The 18,884-nt window shown below is 40.0% G+C and overlaps 1 protein-coding gene across 1 annotated transcript in view; it reads right to left on the bottom strand.

Annotated features, from left to right (window-relative positions):
• The window catches only part of LOC127810829 (uncharacterized), a 52,571-nt gene that overhangs the window by 27,372 nt on the left and 6,315 nt on the right, over positions 1 to 18,884 (bottom strand). Inside the window, exon 3 of the mRNA XM_052350392.1 lies at positions 404 to 486. Coding sequence (XP_052206352.1) covers positions 404 to 486 — 83 coding nt within the window. The remainder of the gene's footprint in view (positions 1 to 403; positions 487 to 18,884) is intronic.

Genomic DNA, 18,884 nt, shown 5'->3' with positions numbered 1-18,884 from the left:
ATAATATCCATTTTCTGGTAAGATTCAGCCTAGGCATTAAGGGTTCTTTACCACTTAGTAATTCTTCTCCTTCAATATTTACTAGCCCTTCATTCCTATGTTTAATTTACTGAAGTTGCATTCCCTGTACTGAATTCTACTCGTACTTTAAGAAATCTTCATTTGACCACTCTCCCCAAAGTTCTAACTAGCATTTACTCATTATTAGCCTAGAAAATAAAAAGAAACAAAAGATGCCAGGAAACAACAAAAAGCACTGAGAGGGTGACAATATGTATATGTTAGACATCACCAGAAGCTGTATATTGGTGCTAGTGAATTACTTAAATACAAAAGAAAGACATGGAAGAAATAAGTTTGGTTTCTGAATTCCTACAAACAAAAACATATTCAATAGCCATACCATAGAACTGCCTGATGTGCATTCTCAACACTTCCTTGTTTAAGACAAAAAAGGATGAATTCCAATTGCACCACAATTCTATCCTGCCAACATCCAAATGGTTGAAAATTATACCCAATACAACCAAAATGCAAGACAAATTATTTGCAAGACGTGGGTGTTTAAAGAATTAAAAAGCTTCTAGACTTTATTTCACATTCAAACAAAGCAGAGAATAGTGTCTTAGTAGGCATCTAAGCTGCCAGGATAGAACTTTTGCCAGAGCAATCAGATGATAATGCATGCAAATATGCAACATTCTTATCATTTGTCATTATCATTTAACCATTAGTAGGATATTCCCATATTCTTCAGATTTTGCAGAACATTTCAATCCTAACATACAAATAAAAAAAGAGAATGCAACAATTATTGATAGCTAACTGTGAGACATTTAAACATTACCTTACAAATAAAAGAACATTTTTACAAAGTAAAACAAATAATACAATGACAGCATAGAATGCTTCCCACATAATCACTAATAAACACCTCCAAATAGTCAAGGAGAAACACAGAGTCATGCTAAAATATTTAACATTGACATAGGGAATTTGACTAATGTCTTAGGTGGACAAGTAAATATTCTAACATGCATTGGAGCACATTTCAGACACTAATATTGTTGAGAAGAAATGTTAAAATAGCTAAGCTGATAGTAGCCAGATAGCTTATAAGTTTGTTATCCACGTGGCATTTTTGAATTAAGCTGTGTTGACAGCTGGCTTCAATTGTAATTCTCGTTATCCAGTTAGGATTTAGTTTCAGTTAGTTGCACCTGTATATAAGCTCAGTTATTTTCAACAATAACAAAAGAGGTACTGGCACAAATTATTCATTGTGAATCTTCTTCTGAAATTTGGACAGTCCTTGAAAATCTTTATTCTCAGCGAACTATAGCTAAATCATTCCAGCTTAAGCAGCAGCTTAGATCCACAAAGAAAGGAAATATATCTGTCAATGATTATACCCTTGAAAATCAAAATTATTGGACATGCTCTAGCAGCTATTGGTGAACCTTTAGCAGATAAAGAATTACTTCTTGCAATAATGAGTGGTCTAGGATCAGATTATGAGACTGTTGTTTCTTTCATCACATATCAGATGGATGAAATTAACCTTCAAAATGTTCAGTATCTGTTGTTAATGCATGAACAAAGATGAAGTGATCAGAAAGAGTTGGATTATTTGATGGAAGCCTTTCAGTGAATGCAGCAAATGTTCCATCTAATGGATCTGATTCTTCTACAAATTGATCTAGAGGCTCTAATAATGTCAAAGGTGGTTCAACTAATAGAGGAGGTAGAGAAAGAGGAAGAAGTGGTACTAGAAAAATTTATTGTCAACTCTGTGGCAAGGCTGGCCGCTATGCTGATAGATGTTACCATAGATTTGATCATATTTTCAGCATTCAAACTTTAATTCTGGAGAATCTGTTTCTCAGACAAATCAGATAATTTACTATGCTACTAAGCATCATTAACTGAAGCATCTTCTTATCAGAACTTACAGCATTCAGCTTCTCCTGAATCTTTTTATGCTTCTCCTGAAATTCTTACTAATTCAGCCTGGTTTGTTGATTCTGGTGCAACAAATCATTTAACCTCAAATCTCAACAATTTATCTTTGCATTCTCTATATCAAGGTTCTGAGAGAGTTGCTGTTGGTGATGGACCAACAACTTCTATCTGTCCATTACCTAATATTCTATATATATCTGCTAGACTAAAAACCTGATTAGGGTATCCAAGCTTACCAAAGAAAATCATGTCATAGCTGAGTTTCATGATGATTTTTGTTTAAGTACGAGACAACAGGAGTTGTGCTGCTCAAAGGCAAGCTTTAGAAAGGACTTTATGTAACATCCCTGACCTTGGGTAAAAAAAATAATAATAAGTGATTTAGTGTGTTGGAAGTGGTTTATTAATGAATTATGGAATATTTGTGATTTTGAGGAAATTAATGAAAAATATTAAATTTAATGTATTTTTGAATAAGGGAAGTAAATGAGAAATTATGAAATTTCTTGGGTTTGAATACAAGGTGGGAAAATTGGGCACTTAATTGGTATAAGATTAAATTAGGTGGGATTAAGCAAGAAGGGAGCTTGTAGCATAGTGGTTGGAAGTGCAAGTGTGCATTGAAAGGTGGAAAGTTCAAGTCTTGGGACATGCAAGAATGCTGGAAATTTTGGGATTTTATCAAGGGGCAACCAAAGAACAAGCTAAATACAACAAATGCAAGCAAGAAATTGAGGAGATCTTCAACCTAGCTAGTCGCGCGCACGAAGGTCACAGTAGGGGCCATGAGTTCAATCCAAGGGGGGGGGGAGAAATTGAAGGTTGATTTTGGTAGAGAAGAGATGGAATTTTCCAGCAAAATTAGGCACCAAAACGGTGCCGTTTAAGCCTCGAATTGAAGGGTTAATGGCTGCCACAAAGCAGCCACGTGTGGGCAGCAAAAACCGCCCCTGCCAGCTGCCAAACTCTCCCTTTTGCTGCTTGCAAACTCAACTCCTATCTCTTCCTTGTTTAGCCAATTTTCAGCCACGTAATGAGGGGAAAACCGATACCATCATTTGACATTGGGCCTTGAAGCTTAAACCATGGATTTGGGGGGGAAAATAGGGCGGCCAAGCCTATAAATAGGCAAGCACGGCCATGGAAGAGGAAGCATGAAGTGGAGAAGAAGTTCAGTCCGTGAGTTTGAAGAGGAAGAACTCAACAGTGAGGTAACAAAATTAATTTCAAAATGTAGTTTAATTAGTTAATTTATTAAGTTAATTAAAGTAGTTAGTTTAATTAATAAGTTAAATTGATAGATAATGTTTGGAATTAGTTAAATTAGTAAATCTAATCCGTGGTTATCTAATGGATTACTTAGCTTTATGGATATATATAATTGTGATAAGGGAATTGCAGGTGCGCTATCGGTTCTGTTCAACGAAACAAAGTCACCGAGCGACAAACAATTTAAGGTAAGGGTTAATATGCTTTGTGTGTAAATTACTTTTGTCATGACTTGCATAAAATGTTAAGGAAGTGCCTAGGAATGAAACGGTGGATTACTGACCATGAGAGTCTTAAGAAGGGGTCATAGAGGGAACCACTAGAGGCCACCTAGAGCCTGGGATAGGTGCGGTGGACGGGCTTGCATGCACGTTGCACTTCATTTTTTATCTATGATGTCATGCTCATTAACTTGCTGCATTGCATATTGCCTTTACTGAGTCCCCGGACTCACCATTTTACTCCCACTAGCCCAACAAATAACTCGAGGTCTAAGAAGGGAAAGCGGTATTGGTGGAAGAGTCACCGGTTAACAGTGATTGCAGGCAGTGAGAATGTGGGTCGTGTTTCTATGTCGTTTATGTAATATACATATATATGCTCTATACTTGACTACGGGAGATGGCTACGGTTTAAATAAAATTTGATTAAGATCAAGTTAAGGTTCCCGCTATGAGTAACTCAAAGTGTGTGTATGAACCGATCGGTTGCGGTCGGAATATAAAACCTATTTAAATATACTTGATTGGTGGAATATTTTATTTAGCATGTTGTTACTTATTTTGATTTGTCTACGGAAATTGGATTTATATTCTAAAGGCCTAATTGAGCACGAGAATCGGGTAAATTTCCATTGCCTATGTATTTTAAACCCGAGTTCTCGACAATTGAAGGCGGCGAATCCTGGACCCCACCCAGGGCGCCCATACTATTTTAATATTTTATGCTGGCAGGACATAACCGTCTTTCGAGATAGGCTGGGATTGTAACCGTGGGTTACGGTGACACCCGACAGTGGGGGTCGAGGCATCACACTTTACCAACTTGTTCCAATACAAGTTCATCAAGTTCAAGATCCGTTCAAGTTTCTAAGCCACCTTCTTCTTCAGTTTCTGGTTCTAGTGGACACTGTTACCTCAAGCTTCAAAGCCTTCTTTAGTTTCTGTAAAGACAGACTCATTGTTGTCTCAAGACTCAAAATCTTTTGTATCTGAATCTTCTACTGTTAATGTTCCAGCAGAACAAAATAAAACTGGCTGTAATCTTTGGCAAATGAAGTTAGGTCATCCTTCTTTTGTTGTACTACAAAAGTATGGAATAAGATGGATCTTTCTTTGTTCTAGTTCATCTCTTCAATTTTGTGCTTCTTGTAAACTTGAAAAGTTACATCAATTACTTTCATGACTGTGAAATTACAGCAATACAACCTCTTGAACATTGCCTATATATTTGGACTCCATCTCATTATTTATCTACTGAAAGATATCGATATTATATTGTTCTTGTTGATACTTATACACGGTATACTTGGTTATATCCTCTGAAACTGAAATCAGAAGTCTTTGCTACCTTTGTACAATTTCATAAATTTGTTGAATTACAGTACCATACCAAATTGAATTCCTTTCAAGCTGATAATGGTGAGAAATTTAAAGTGTTTATTCCTTATCTTTAGAAACATAGCATTTTACCTAGATTCTCTTCTCCATATACTCATCAACAAAATGATGTTGCTGAGAGGAAACATTGACATATTGTTGAAATGGGTCTAACTTTGCTTGCTCACGCTCAAATGCCATTTAAAGTTTTCAGTAGAAGCTTTCAAACTGCAGTATTCCTTATCAATATTTTACCTTCTTGAGCTCTAAAATTTGCTTCTTCATTTGAGCTGTTATTTGAGAAGCAACCAGATTATTCTTCTCTTAAAACTTTTTGGTTACATGTTTTCCTTACCTCAGACCCCATAATAGACATAAATTTGATTTTCATTTCTCCAAATGTGTTTTCATTGGACATAGTCAAATGCATGCTGGTTATAAGTTCTTCCATCCTTCTGGTAGAATTTATGTTTCTAGAGATGTTTTCATTAATGAATAAGAGTTTCCTTTCAAGACTCTTTCTCAAGCATCTCATGTTCATCTATCTTTCCACTTCTAACTCGCCTATTACCTGTTTGCGGTCTTCTTTCCTTCTGCTGCTTCTTCTTCTTCTTCTAATCCTTCTGCAGCACGAGTGCCTATTTCTTCTTCCAGTGACACAGCGGATAGCGAGTGTGTAAAGAAACACACGAAAGAAACCCTTGAAAACAAGCTTCAATGGCAAAAGCTTGGCTTTCAAAGAGGCACAAAACTGAAACTGTTTTGCTTGAAAGAAATCCGAATAGGCTGTTGTAATTGAATTGATAAAAAGTTGGTTACAAACCCTAGTTTCTAAGCATATATATATAGTGTTCAGCTAATCCATCTAATACTTGTAAATAAAATCCAACTAGAATCCTAATAGAAGTAAAACCCTAACAAACATGAAATAGAATTAACATCCTAAAACATATGAAGTATTAAAATCCTAAAAACTAATGAAGTTTCAGCCCTATGGAATTCGTGCCCCCCAGCCCCCCAAACTGGACTGTTTCGCTACTGTTTGGGCCACTCTGGACTGCCCAGTTTAGGTCGGGTCAGCCTTGGGCCAGGTCTTCAAACAAAAACAGTGACTGCATCATCCAGACAATCAATGCAGTAGGGGTGTGCACGGTACGGTTTGGCTGGTTTTTAACATTTTCAATATGCCAAACCGCATGTGTGGTTTTTCTATCAAAGCAAACCACGCGGTCTGGTTTGGTCCACGGAAACCGCACCGCAAGTTTCCGCGATTTGCCCAAAACATGCCTAATATTAATTCACCCATTTTCGAGGTGCGGTTTCATAAAGTCGCTTCATCCATTTAGCCCATGAACGTGAAGTTACCTTACCTCATCCGCTTGCAATTTATTCATAGGAATACATGAACCAGAGAAAGTTTCAAGAACGAAAATGGTCAAGAAGTTACCTCCAACCTCTCAAGATCCGCCACCGTGGAAGGCGTCTCTGGCGAAGCGTCGACGAGAGACGACAGTGCGAAGGCGGAGGGAAATGAGGTGAAAGGGGATCTCCTCCAACACCAACAGCGCTTGGATGCCTCCGACTCCGAGACGATGTCGTTGGTCTCGAGAGTGCAGTGGCCGGGGGGGCTGGATGGGTACTAGGTAAAGAGGACCTCCGAGTGTGGGTGGGTAGAGAGGACTCTCGGTGCGGTGGGGGCTAGGTGTGGGTGTGAGAAATGAAGGATTAGGGTTTATGGTTTTGTTTTAATGTTTCATAATTTATTTTTTAATTTTTATATTATTAAAATACTATGCAGGCGATTCGATTTTGAATTGAACCGAGAAATCCTCAAATCACAAACCGCATGGTTTGAGGATTTCTCAAACCGTGCCGAACCGCCCCACCCCACCCCCACCCCCCCCAAAAAAAGAAAACGTGCGGTGCGGTGCGGTTCGATCGGTTTCTACAATTTGTCGATTTTTTTGAACAGCCCTACAATGCAATCATTTGATTCTCATAGAGCAGCCAGTTCCAACTCACCATCGTAGTTCTACTCTTGTTTCTGATCCTTTTAAGTCAATAGCTCCTACTATTTCTTTACCTAAAACTACATCTTCACCTGAATCTTTTCCATCTTATGATAACCAATCCAAAAATAAATTGCTTCCTTTTTCTAACCTTTCCAATCCTATTTCCAAATCTTCTCATTCGATGGTTACTAGATCTCAATGAAATCTTTTAAAATCTATAACTTTTATCACTGTTTACCTACTGCTTTAGTTCAAGATTTAGGACCCTACCCATTTAAGGATGCCCTTGTTAGATCCTAAGTGATTAGCAGCTATGCAAGAAGAGGTTGCCGCTTTACTGAACAATCACACTTGGGAACTTGTTCCCTATTCCTCTTATATGAATTTGATTACTGCAAGAGGATTTTTAGAGTAAATACAAATCTGATGGTTCAGTTCTCAAGTATAAGGTATGTTTGATGGCTAGGGGGTTTCAACAGAATCCTGGCATTGACTTTTCTGAAATATTCAATCTAGTGGTTAAGGCTCCTACCATTTGAGTTCTTATTTCTATGGTTGTTTCTTTTGGCTAGGATATTCAACAAATAGATGCTAATAATGTTTTTCTGAATGGAGATCTACAAGAAGTTTATATGCAGTAACCTGAAAGCTTTGTTGATTCTCAATTTCCTTCCTATGTTTGTAAGCTTACAAAATCTCTATATGGTTTTAGAAAATCTCTTAGGGCCAAGTATTCTAAAGTTAAACAAGCTCTCAAGTGTCAATGCCGGAGGAATTGACAAGGGCAGTAACAGAATTCCGAGAAGGAATTCTGAGATTATCAGATAGAGAGAGAAAGAGAGAAACAGAATCTTCTCATTCATGTGCTAGAGCGTAGCTTTTTTACATATTTATAGTCGATTAGGGGGCCTTTCTAGAAGTTACTCCCTTTTTAGCACAGCTCGTAACAACTTTGGTACACCCCGATATAGCCTAACAAAATTTTGGGTATGGACCAAACTACCCCTAGGAATGGGACAATACCCCTCCCCTTAAAAGACATTTCTTGTCCTCAAGAAATTACAACAACCTAGTGACTTGTGGAAATAGCTTGAGTTGATCCGGTAGGTACTCCCATGTGGTGTGATAAAGATGGTGGTTAGTCCATTGCACCAGTACCCATGTCAGGGGTAGAGAGTTGTGATAGGTGACCCTTTTGTCCAACGCTGCTAGGGGCTCTGTCACTTTTGGGAGATCTATCTCCAAGGGAGGCAGGTCTGAACTGATTGGATCATGGGGTCCAACAGATTTTTTAAGTAGTGATATGTGGAAGACCAGATGGATTCCAACCCCTTCTTGTAATTGCAACCTATAAGCCACCTTCCCCACCTTGGCCATCACTTGAAAGGGCCTGAAATACTTAGGGCCTAGTTTAGATGGGGAATGTTTAGGCAGTTGCTACTGGAACCTCCTTATCTTCAGGTATACCATGTCCCCTTCTTCAAAGCTCCTCTCACATCTTCTCATATCTACCATTTGTTTTATCCGATTTTGTGCCACTGTCAACTCCTTCTTTATCACTTGTAGGGTTTCTTGCCTTTTCCTTAGATGTTGGTCTCCTGCCAACTCTACATTAGAATAGTGCATCACTGCAAGTATCAATGAGGGTTTGTAGCCAAAAAGTCAAAGGGAGACCTTTTTAGGGAACTGTAGTTGGAATTGTACCACCACTGAGCAAGTGGTAACCATTGATTCCAACTCTTTGGTTTGGAGAAGCATACACACCTTATATAGGCCTCAAGGCACTGGTTCACCCTTTCAATTTGTCCATCTATTTCAGGGTGGTAGGCAGTGGGCATGTGCAAACCAACCCCTAGCTATTTGAACAATTCTCTCCAGAAAGAGCTGGTGAATACCTTATCCCTATCTGAAGTTATGGACACCGGTAGTCCATGCACCTTCACCACCGAGTCCAACAACAATATAGCCACATCAAGGGTTGTAGAAGGATGGGCTAGGCTTAGGAAGTAGCTGAATTTAATCAACCGATCCACTACCACCATTATAGTGTTCTTCCCTTTAGACCTAGGGAGCCCCTCCACAAAGTCCATGAAGATTTGTTGCCATGCTTGTTCTGGTATCATTAAGTGTTGAAGCAAGCCAGGGTATGGAACCAGTTCATGCTTGCATTTTTGGAAAATAGAGCACCCTAGCACAAAGGTAGTCACCTCCTTCTCCATCCCTGGCCAATGAAATAGTTGCCTCACCTTGTTGTAAGTGACATTCAAATTAGAACGTCCTCTACCGGGTGAGTCATGCAAGGCTTGTAGTATCCTCTTCCGAAGCTGATTGCCATCTCAAATTACAAGTCTTCCCTTGTATCTTAGTAACCCTTCCTTCAAGGTATACCCCTTGTGCTCTGGTGGTCCAGTTACCAGCTGAGTCATAATATCCTTGGCCCAAGGTGTTTGCTCATAGCTAACTGACACTTCTTTAATCCAATCAAGGACTACCATTGAGATCACTTGACATTCCCCCACTTCCTCTCTTCTCAACAGTGCATCTGCCACTATATTTTCCTTACCCTTCCTGTATTGGATGGTGTAGTCTAATCCAAGTATTTTTGTTACTCCCTTCTTCTGTTATTGCATGTGCAGCCTCTGTTCCCCAAGAATTTAAGGCTCTCATGGCCCATCATGATGACAAATGAATTTCCTTCTAAGTAATATCTCCACTTCTCAACTGTCATTAGTACTGCTATGAGTTCCTTGTCATAGATGCTCAACCCCAAGTGCTTGGGACCAAAGCTTGACTAAGGAAAGCTATAAACCTGCCCTCTTGAACCAACACCGCCCCCACTCCTACGTAACATGCATTTGTCTCTAAGATGAAGGGTTTGGTGAAATTAGGCAAGGCTAGTACAAGAGCTTGGGTCATAGCTCTCTTTAGAGAATCGAAGGTTGTCTCTGCCTTGTCATTCCATTTAAACCCATTCTTCTTAAGCAATTTTGTTAACGACTTGCTGATAACCCCATAACTTCTAATGAACTTTTGATAATAGCCTGTTAACCTAAGAAACCCCTTAAGTCCTTAATGGTCTTGGGTGTTGGCCCCTCCACCATGGCAATGATCTTCTTAGGACACATAGTCACCCTTTCCCCCATGATGATGTGCCCTAAGTATTCCACCTTTCCTTTCGCGAAGGTACATTTAGACTTCTTTACAAATAGCTAGTTAGAACTAAGGACTTGGAAAGTGGTTGTTGTTCTAAGGAAGGGATGTACACTAATATGTCATCAAAGAAGACTAGGATAAATTTTCTCAGGTAGGAACAAAAAATGTGGTTCATTAGTACTTGGAAGGCAGCAAGTGTGTTAGTTAGGCCAAAGGGCATAACTAGGAATTCATACAACCCTTGATGAGTGCGAAAGGTTGTCTTAGGGATGTCTGGGGAGCTCATACAGATCTGGAGATAACTAAATCTGAGATCAAGCTTTGAGAATATAGTAGCTCCTGCCAACTCATCTAGTAGGTCCTCTATAATTGGTATTAGAAATTTGTTTTTAACGGTGTAGGAATTGAGTTGTCTATAGTCAACACAGAATCTCCAAGTTCTGTCCTTCTTAACAAGAAGAACAGAGGAAGCAAAGGGGCTCTGGCTAGGTTGAATTATATTTTTGGAGAGCATGTCCTTGACTAGGCATTCAACTTCTACCTTTTAAAAAGGAAAGTTTCGGTATGATCGGACGTTTATGGGTTTTGTGTTAGGTTTGAGGTGGATGGTGTGCTCTAGGAAGCGGTTAGGAGGTAAGGAAGAGGGTTCCAAGAATAAATCCTCAAATTCAACCAACAAGGAGTGTAAAGAGTCATCAAAGGTTTCCTCGCTTAAGGAATAGGTGAGGGCTTCTAATTTGAACCAATAGTGATCCTCTGCCTTGGTTGTGCCATTCTCCTAGTACTCCTCATCCACTTCAATGGCATACACTGAATGTAGTTGAGCTATGACCTCCTCTTCTTGTTCAAATAACCTCTTCAAGTGGTTCCCTAAGACGGCCTTGCATTCTCCTCCTTCCACACATCCTATCAATGTCAATCTCCTTCCTCATTTCTCAAAAGTTACCTCTAAGGTGTTGAAATCAAATATCAAAGGACTTATTGTCCTCATCCAATCAACACCTAGCACAATCTGACAACCCCCTAGGTGCAAGATCCTTAGATCAACTGTGAACTCATACACCTGCATCCTCCATGTAAGGCCTTTGACACTTGTACTTACCAATCATCTTGTTGCCATTGGCAACTATAACTGATAGGGGAATAGTGGCTTGTAATATGCATTGTAGTTCCTTGGTTGTACCCTCATCCAAGAAACTATGTGTACTCCCACTATCAATGAGTGCAACCAGCTTCTTCTTCCCTACGGTCCCTTTAATCTTAATCACTTCTTCAAAAGGATGGCCTTCTAGTGCAAGGAGGGAAATCTATCCCCCTTCCTCCCCTTCTTCTACATTGCCTCCTATTTCCAATTCCTTCATCTTCTTCTTCTCACCTTCTTCTTGTCCCTCCATCTGCATCAAGTGCTTCCGACATTGGTACCCGAGAGTGTACTTTTCCCCACACGTGAAGCACAAGCCCATCTGCCTTTTCTAATCCAATGTGAGGGACCTCATTGGAGCAGCGTGGATTGGTACTCGAGGCAAGTAGTTACCCCTACTCATCTGGGAGCTGCTACCCTTGTATTCTCCTCCCACTTGATTCTGCTAACCCCCTCCAAATCCCTTTGAGGAAATCTTATGCTTCCTCACAAAGGCTTCAAGTGATAGCTCGTGCAAGTGAGCCTTCTTTGTTGCCTGTATCACCGTGGTGGGTTGCAACATCTTCACCATTGCTTTGAGCTCATCATCCAACCTACTAAGGAAGCTAGATACAAAGTAATGCTCGTCTAAGGTTGGATAAGCATGACTGAGTATGAATTTAAGCTCCTCAAATCGGGTCTAATATTCCTCCACCGTTCCTTCCTGTTTTAGCTTGTTAAATTGCTCTACTACATCCGTCAAACTCCTTTCTCCAAAACAAGCGCAAAACTCCTCCACGAATTCTGGCTATCTCCATTACGTTCTCCGTCCACTCCAACTTTGAAACCATGAATCTATCGCATCATTCAAATAAGCAGCCGCCATGTTCACCTTATTCTCCTCTGCCACCCAGTAGTGATAGAAGCATTCGCATCTTCTGATTCACCACATAGGCTTCTCTCCTTTGAACATTGGAATCTCCAGCTTAGGCATAGGAGTGTTGGCCTGGTTGACTACTGTAATACCCCAAGAGCTCAGAAAAGGATAGTATATATCAAGTATAAGTAAGGAAGAAAACAATATCAGCTAAATACCTTTTGGGTTGAATGTAGGCAAAGAACTCCCGGATTAAGCGTGCTTAAGTTGGGGAAGTTTAAGGATGGGTGACTCCTTGGAAAGTTCGCGTAGCCCCATCAGGGTAAGTTGTTCTAATCCTTCCTATCACTCGATGCGGGATGTTACAGGTGATATCAGAGCCGACCCTTGGTGAAGGCGGTCCAATGAGGGTGGAGAGTGGCACCGGGGCTCGAGAGCCTGTACAAAGAGCGGCTTCTGGCAGGAGTTTAGGATGACAGCCCCCAAAGGGAAAAAGATCTGGGACCAATTGTAAGGTAGCATGACGAGAACGTCATGTGCTCAAGGGGGGGAGAATGTAATACCCTAAGAGTTCAGAGAAGGGTAGTATATATCAAGGATAAGTAAAGAAGAAAACAACACCAGATGGATACCTTTTTGGCTAAATGTAGGCAAAAAACTCCTGGGTTAAGCATGTTTAAGCTGGGGAAGTTTAAGGATGGGTGACCCCCTGGGAAGTTCGCGTAGGCCCATCAGGGTAAGTTGTTCATGTCTTTCTTATCGCTCAATGCGAGATGTTACAACTATAGTTCCCCTTAATGCGGCTTTGGCTACAAATTTCATTCGTTCTTCCCTCTATGGTCTTCCCTTGGCTCCTGGGATGATCGAAGCTACAGTGGCTTGCGGTGGAAAATTCATCAACAAGCTTGCATTGGGCTATCTGGAGAATATGGCCAACACAGCATTCAACTGCTAGCTCAGCCCCGAGAATTCCCCACGCAAATGCGAGAAATCCTCCCGTAGGTTCCTTTATGTTATGTCATTTGTATTAGATTATAAGTTATGTAAACAAATATTCTGTATGCTAGCATTTGTATGTTTCCTTTTCTGGTTTAAGGTTAGAATAAATATTCTTCTAGAAAAGTGGCTGACTGGTTTAGTTATTTAGTTAGTTTCGGTCAATCGGTCAGTTGGTTAGTTATTGTAACTCTCGACCCCATAGTTATTAAAGGCATGCTTAGGCGCAAGGTGCCAATTTGGCGCCTCACCTGGGCTGAGGCGAGGCGATTTCAACGAGGCCCTAGTCTTGCACGATGAGGCGCCAGGGCGAGAGGCACGCCTCATGAAACCAAGGTTTTAATTAAAACCTGAGCATCCCAATTCGCTCCTCACTCCATCTTCCTCTTGACTCCAGCCATGCCTGCATCCTCTCTTCCTCTCCTCTCCAGCCTCCCCTCTTCTCGGTTCCAGCATGTGCATGTATACATTACAACATAATTACATTTCTTTAGTTTAAGTAAATGTCCACAGTTTCTTTAATTTATATTTTACCTTCCATTTACTTTAATACATAAATAAATGTAAATAAGAAAGTACACCCCATTTAGATTCAATAAAAATATCTAAAAAAATCAAAATCCATAACAATAAGAAAATAGAATTTTGGTTTTAGTACAAACTCGGGATTTAGCGATTTTACCACCCCCCTCCAAAATACATACCTACTATTTCTTGAAAAATTCATTAAAAATCATTTTAACAACAATGAATATCAGCTATCAAAATACTGAGAGATAGTTTTTTAAAATGAAAACATTTTCTTATGTCTCCTTATAATGTGCTAATCTTCCAGACTTAGAAAAATAGTATTTTTCAAAATGAAAACATTTTCTTGATTGTGGATGTTGAGTTTTGGATCTAATCCTCACACAATTAAAACCTCTCTCTCACCCAAATGCTCACCCGATAGAGATAGAAACTAAAAGAAAAGTAAAACAGATTAAAATGCAAAACAGAAGCAATGAAGAACAAGAAGACGTATCCTGGTTCAGGCAAGAAATTGCCCTACATCCAGACTGTCAGATGATGCCGACAGAATCTACTATCAAAGAACAAGATTACAGCACTTCTTCCTTGATCTCTTCCTCGCACACACTTAGGCTATTAATCTATAGCCTCTCTCAAGAAAACAAAGGACCGAGTACTAGCTCTCTCTCTATTCTCCAACTCCTATGTGCGAATACAACATATGAATTCTCTCTCTTGCTACTCTCCCTCACAGAACCTACCCACCTCTATTTATAAAAGATAGAGGCGGTTACAACTTAAAAGGACTATTATGTAAATATAAGGAAAATACATGACTTAACCGGAAATAACCCAAGAGGCATTTCCGTTACATTTTAAACACATAAAACATAAGAGAGAAACATTTCCTTACAAACATATCTGCCATTTTACAGAAACTTACAGCTATACTAAACAAATTCTAACAGTGGACTTGTAGTGTTTATTGATTGTGGACTTGTAGTGTTTATGTGTTTGTTTAGAACTTTGCGTGCTGATTGGTACTTGTTTGAGTTTGAGTTTGAGACTTTGAGTTTGAACTTTGATGATATTTCTAGTTTAGAATTTATATGATGAATGAATCAACTTTGATGTTGTTAGTTTAGAATTTGAAGATGATGAATCATGAATGATATGCATGTGTTATTATTGATAATTTGATAGTTGTTTATGATTTTACAAGATTTTGAGTTTTTTTTCTAAAAGGTGTGCCTCACTTCACAACACGCCTTGCCTCCTGAGCCTCGCGCCTCAGGCTCTAGGACCCTTTGCGCCTCAATGCGCCTCTCACCTTTTAGAACTATGCTCGACCCTATAGTCTATAAATAGGGATCATGGGGCAAGGCAGGGGTGTGCGCTTCATTCCGAGAAGGGTTGTTTCTTCTGTTTTTATCTTATGGGTTGGGATTGAATGAGAGATCGAGAGGAAGGCTGGGAATAAGTATTGTAATCTCGGTAATCCTAATAGTTTTCAGGGTATATGGGCTAGGTGGATTTTGGAACTCTTTGTAATCATCCTAAGTGTGTTTTCAAGATAGTGGATTGGAAGGAGGCACTTCAGTCTGGACGTAGGTCTCATTTTTTAGACCGAATCAGGATAAATCTTGTGTTCTTTACTATTTTTATTATCCTTGATATTTTCGCCTATATCATTTGTGTTCTTGGGGTTTGGTGAGTAATTGGGTTGAGAGAATCAATGGGATTGTTGTGTTCTACTTAACACTTTCCACCTCCAGTATGTCTACTCAGATATGACTAACATCTTCTTGAGTGTTCCTAACACCCACTTTCACTGTCTCCAACCTCTCATCAACTTGTTCATGGTTCTGCCTCAAGCTAGCTTCTATGACGTCCAATCGCAATTCCATCTACTTCATACATGTGCCTTCTGCCATTTTTTTTCTGGCCGATGATCGTCGCTAGGGGTAAGCAATCGGTTATAACCAAACCAAACCGGCCAAAAATTATGAACCGAACCATATGCAATAACCGAACAGAACCGACCGACTAACCTCAACAAACCGAACTAACCGAAACCTAAACCGTGCTAACCGAACCGAACCAAATAACCGAACTGAAACACAAAATAACCAAGAAAATAGCCTTGTTGTTGCTGCCAGCCGGCGATTCCGATGATCAAAACCGATCATCAGATTCCCCCAACCACGGTGACCCACATACCCAAAAATTAAAAGCATCTAATGGTTGGATTTTAGTAGATCTAAGTTTTAATGTAAAAGAGAAGTAGTCGAAAAACTTACTGACAAATCATTGGCGTCGTCTTCGTCTCCGGCCTTCATCTTCTTCTTCGCCATCGGCCACGGCGACAGATGGTGGAGGGAGAGAGAAGAGATGAAGACAAAGAGCCTTTGGCCAGTGCTGATCTACGAAGCAACGAAGAACCTTCGTCTTCGTCTTCGTCTTCGTCTTCGTCTTCGTCTTCATCTTCGCCATGGCAAGATCTATGGGCGACCAGTGCTGATCAACGAAGCATCGAAAAGGCAAGAGCCTTCGTCTTCACCATCGCCATCGAAGAGCCTTCCTCTTCATCTTCACCATTGCCAGATCTGTGAAGACTCGTACTTGAAGAGAGTCTTCGTCTTCGCCATTGCCAGAACTCGAAGACTCGAACTCGAAGAGAGTCTTCATCTTCGCCATCGCCAGAACTCGAAGAGAAGAGAAGACACGAGAGAGAGAGAAGAATGAAGAGAAGACGAAATGGGGTGTCGCGCCCGCGTGCGTGAAGGGGGGGGACGGTCAGTTCGGTTCGTGCGGGGGGGGCAGTGTGGCCGGTTCAGTTCGCCTATTTGCTACATCTACGGTTCGGTTCGGTTTTTGAGTATTTTTATCAAAATAACCGAACTGAACCGAATAACCGATTTTTAAAGGAAAATATAACCAAACCAAACCGCTTTTTATGAAAAATCGAACCGAACCGACCAAACTTTTCGGTTTGGTTAGTTCGGTTTAACCGAACTTTTGCTCACCCCTAATCGCCGCCTCTGATACCAATTGTCAATACTGGAGGAACTGACAAGGGCAGTAATAGAATTCTAGGAAGGAATTATGAGATTATCAGAGAGAATAATAGAATAGTGAGAGAGAGAGAGAGAGAGAATCAAAATCTTCTCATTCATGTGTTGGAGCATAGCTCCTTTACATATTTATAGTCGGTTAGGGGGCCCTTCTAGAAGGTACACCCTTTTTAGCACAGCCGATAACAGCTTTGGTACATCCCGATGTAGCCTGACAAAATTTCAAGTATGGACCAAACTACCCCTAGGAATGTGACATCAAGTCTTGGGGACTTTAGAGTGCACTTTCAGATGTCTCTCTTTATAAAAAGTCTGCAGTCAGAAGTTTTGTTTGTGCCAATTTATGTTAGACATATTTGTGACCTGTTCCAGTCCAGTTTTGATGCATTCCTTTATTCAAGATCTGGATACTACATTTGCAACTAAAGACTCTTGAATCAATGAATTATGTTAAGTTTAGGAACTCTTAGATAACGCAATCAATGATTCTTGTTGCCAATTCACTCACACTCCTCACCTAAAATCAATCTCAAACAACAGAAAATATGCAACTGTAAAAAGAATGGAAACAAAAATGAAACAATCAAACCACAATCACAAGAGGCGCAAGAATTATCCTAGTTCAGGCCACGGAAATGGCCCTACATCGAGCCACCAAGAACGAGAGCAATGCCACTAGAAACCGAGTGTAGAACAGTTACAAGAAGTCCCTCTCTTCTTCCTCTATGACTCGCGAATTCATTGCACTCAAGAGATTACAAACACTTTTCTTTACACAAAGTATTTCCTCTCTTCTTTACAGCAATCTCACTCGTATTCAGAGGCTTTTGGAATGATCAATATCTCACTCTTCCATCTCTATTCCACCTGAGTACAATCTTCTTGGAGATTACAAAGACTTTCTTGGACACAAGCCTTTCCTCTCACACACACTGCACTCGATCATAGAGAATGAATGATCATCTGTAACTACCTTGCCCTATGTCTCCTATTTATAGACATTATGAGTGATAATTACAAGGTTTTTATTTAGCCGGCACAAAAACCGAAATACCCCTTATAATAAAACACCTAAGCTAGACTCTTTTAACTTAGAATAAAACCAGCCGCTTCAAACACTCGAGACATCTCCTGTTCTTCTTAACCTTTTGGACAGTTTTCTCAATGCAAAACATCAACAAATTATTTTCTTGGGTTTGAAGGGTATAGGGATTCTACATGGTTGTATCTTTCCCAATCTAAGTACACTATCAAACTTTTGGTTAAAGGTGGAATAGACAATTCTACTCCTATAATAGTTGGGACATGGCTTACAACTGAAAGAGATGTTTCCTGATGCTCCTTTATACAGGAAAGCTGTTGGATCCCTTCAATATCTTACATATACCAAGGCGGATATTGCTTTTACAGTGTATAAGTGTCACGAACCTAGGGTCCGTGATGGGTTAGAAGAGGAATTGGAGAATGAAATCAGAATTGTAGGAGGAGAAATGGGGGAAGAAATCAGTAGAAAGGGAGAGAGTAATAGAGAGAAACGAGAGGGAGAATTGGAGAGAAATGTAGAGAGGAAAATAGAGATTCAATATCAATAATTTTCAGCATACCCAACAAACCAATAGCAGTAGACTTATATAGGCATTACAAGCTCACTAACGGCCTAGCACATGCACCCCATGTGCTTCTAAAATATCTTCTAACTATTATTATAATACTATTACTATATTGCCCTTTACTTACTACTTGGGTCATGACAATTCCCCCCTTCTTGAGAGAGTTCTTGTCCCCAAGAACTTACAACAATTTAATCATTGCTCCTCAACCAATACCAACTCTCTCTAGCTTGGTTGTTCTTTCTTTTATCATTCCCTTTCTAGGCCGCTTCTTATTTGTTCTTGGATACTCATCAACCATTGGTTGAGGATAGAATATGATGCCAAATCCAGTTAATACGTCCTCATCTAGTGCCTTCATTGAATTTAGCTGTTTCCAGCCATCGGCAACAGGTGTAACTTGCAATCCTTCAGCCTTCAATTGATGTTGCTCCTCAACCTCAAAATTTACAGCAACATTGTGGCACATTTTAGGATTAGTGCTACACACCTTCACAACATTCGAAGTCATTTCAGCTACAAATAGGCCATCTCCATAGCAGTTCTCATCATTTCGGTTGGATGGGGCAGAATTTTCACTGCGGTGTTCACCACGCTCCTGGTTCCATCTTTCCTTCATTTCTGATTCATGCTCCAACTCTTCCATAAAATGATCAATGCTCCTTGCTTCCTTGTTTGCTCTTTCTTTCAGCTTCTCCTCCTC

The sequence above is a fragment of the Diospyros lotus genome, chromosome 10, assembly GCF_014633365.1.
Source record: "Diospyros lotus cultivar Yz01 chromosome 10, ASM1463336v1, whole genome shotgun sequence".
NCBI lineage: Eukaryota > Viridiplantae > Streptophyta > Magnoliopsida > Ericales > Ebenaceae > Diospyros > Diospyros lotus.
The sequence above is the reverse complement of the archived record's forward strand: the minus strand, read 5'-3'. Positions and strand labels throughout refer to the sequence as shown.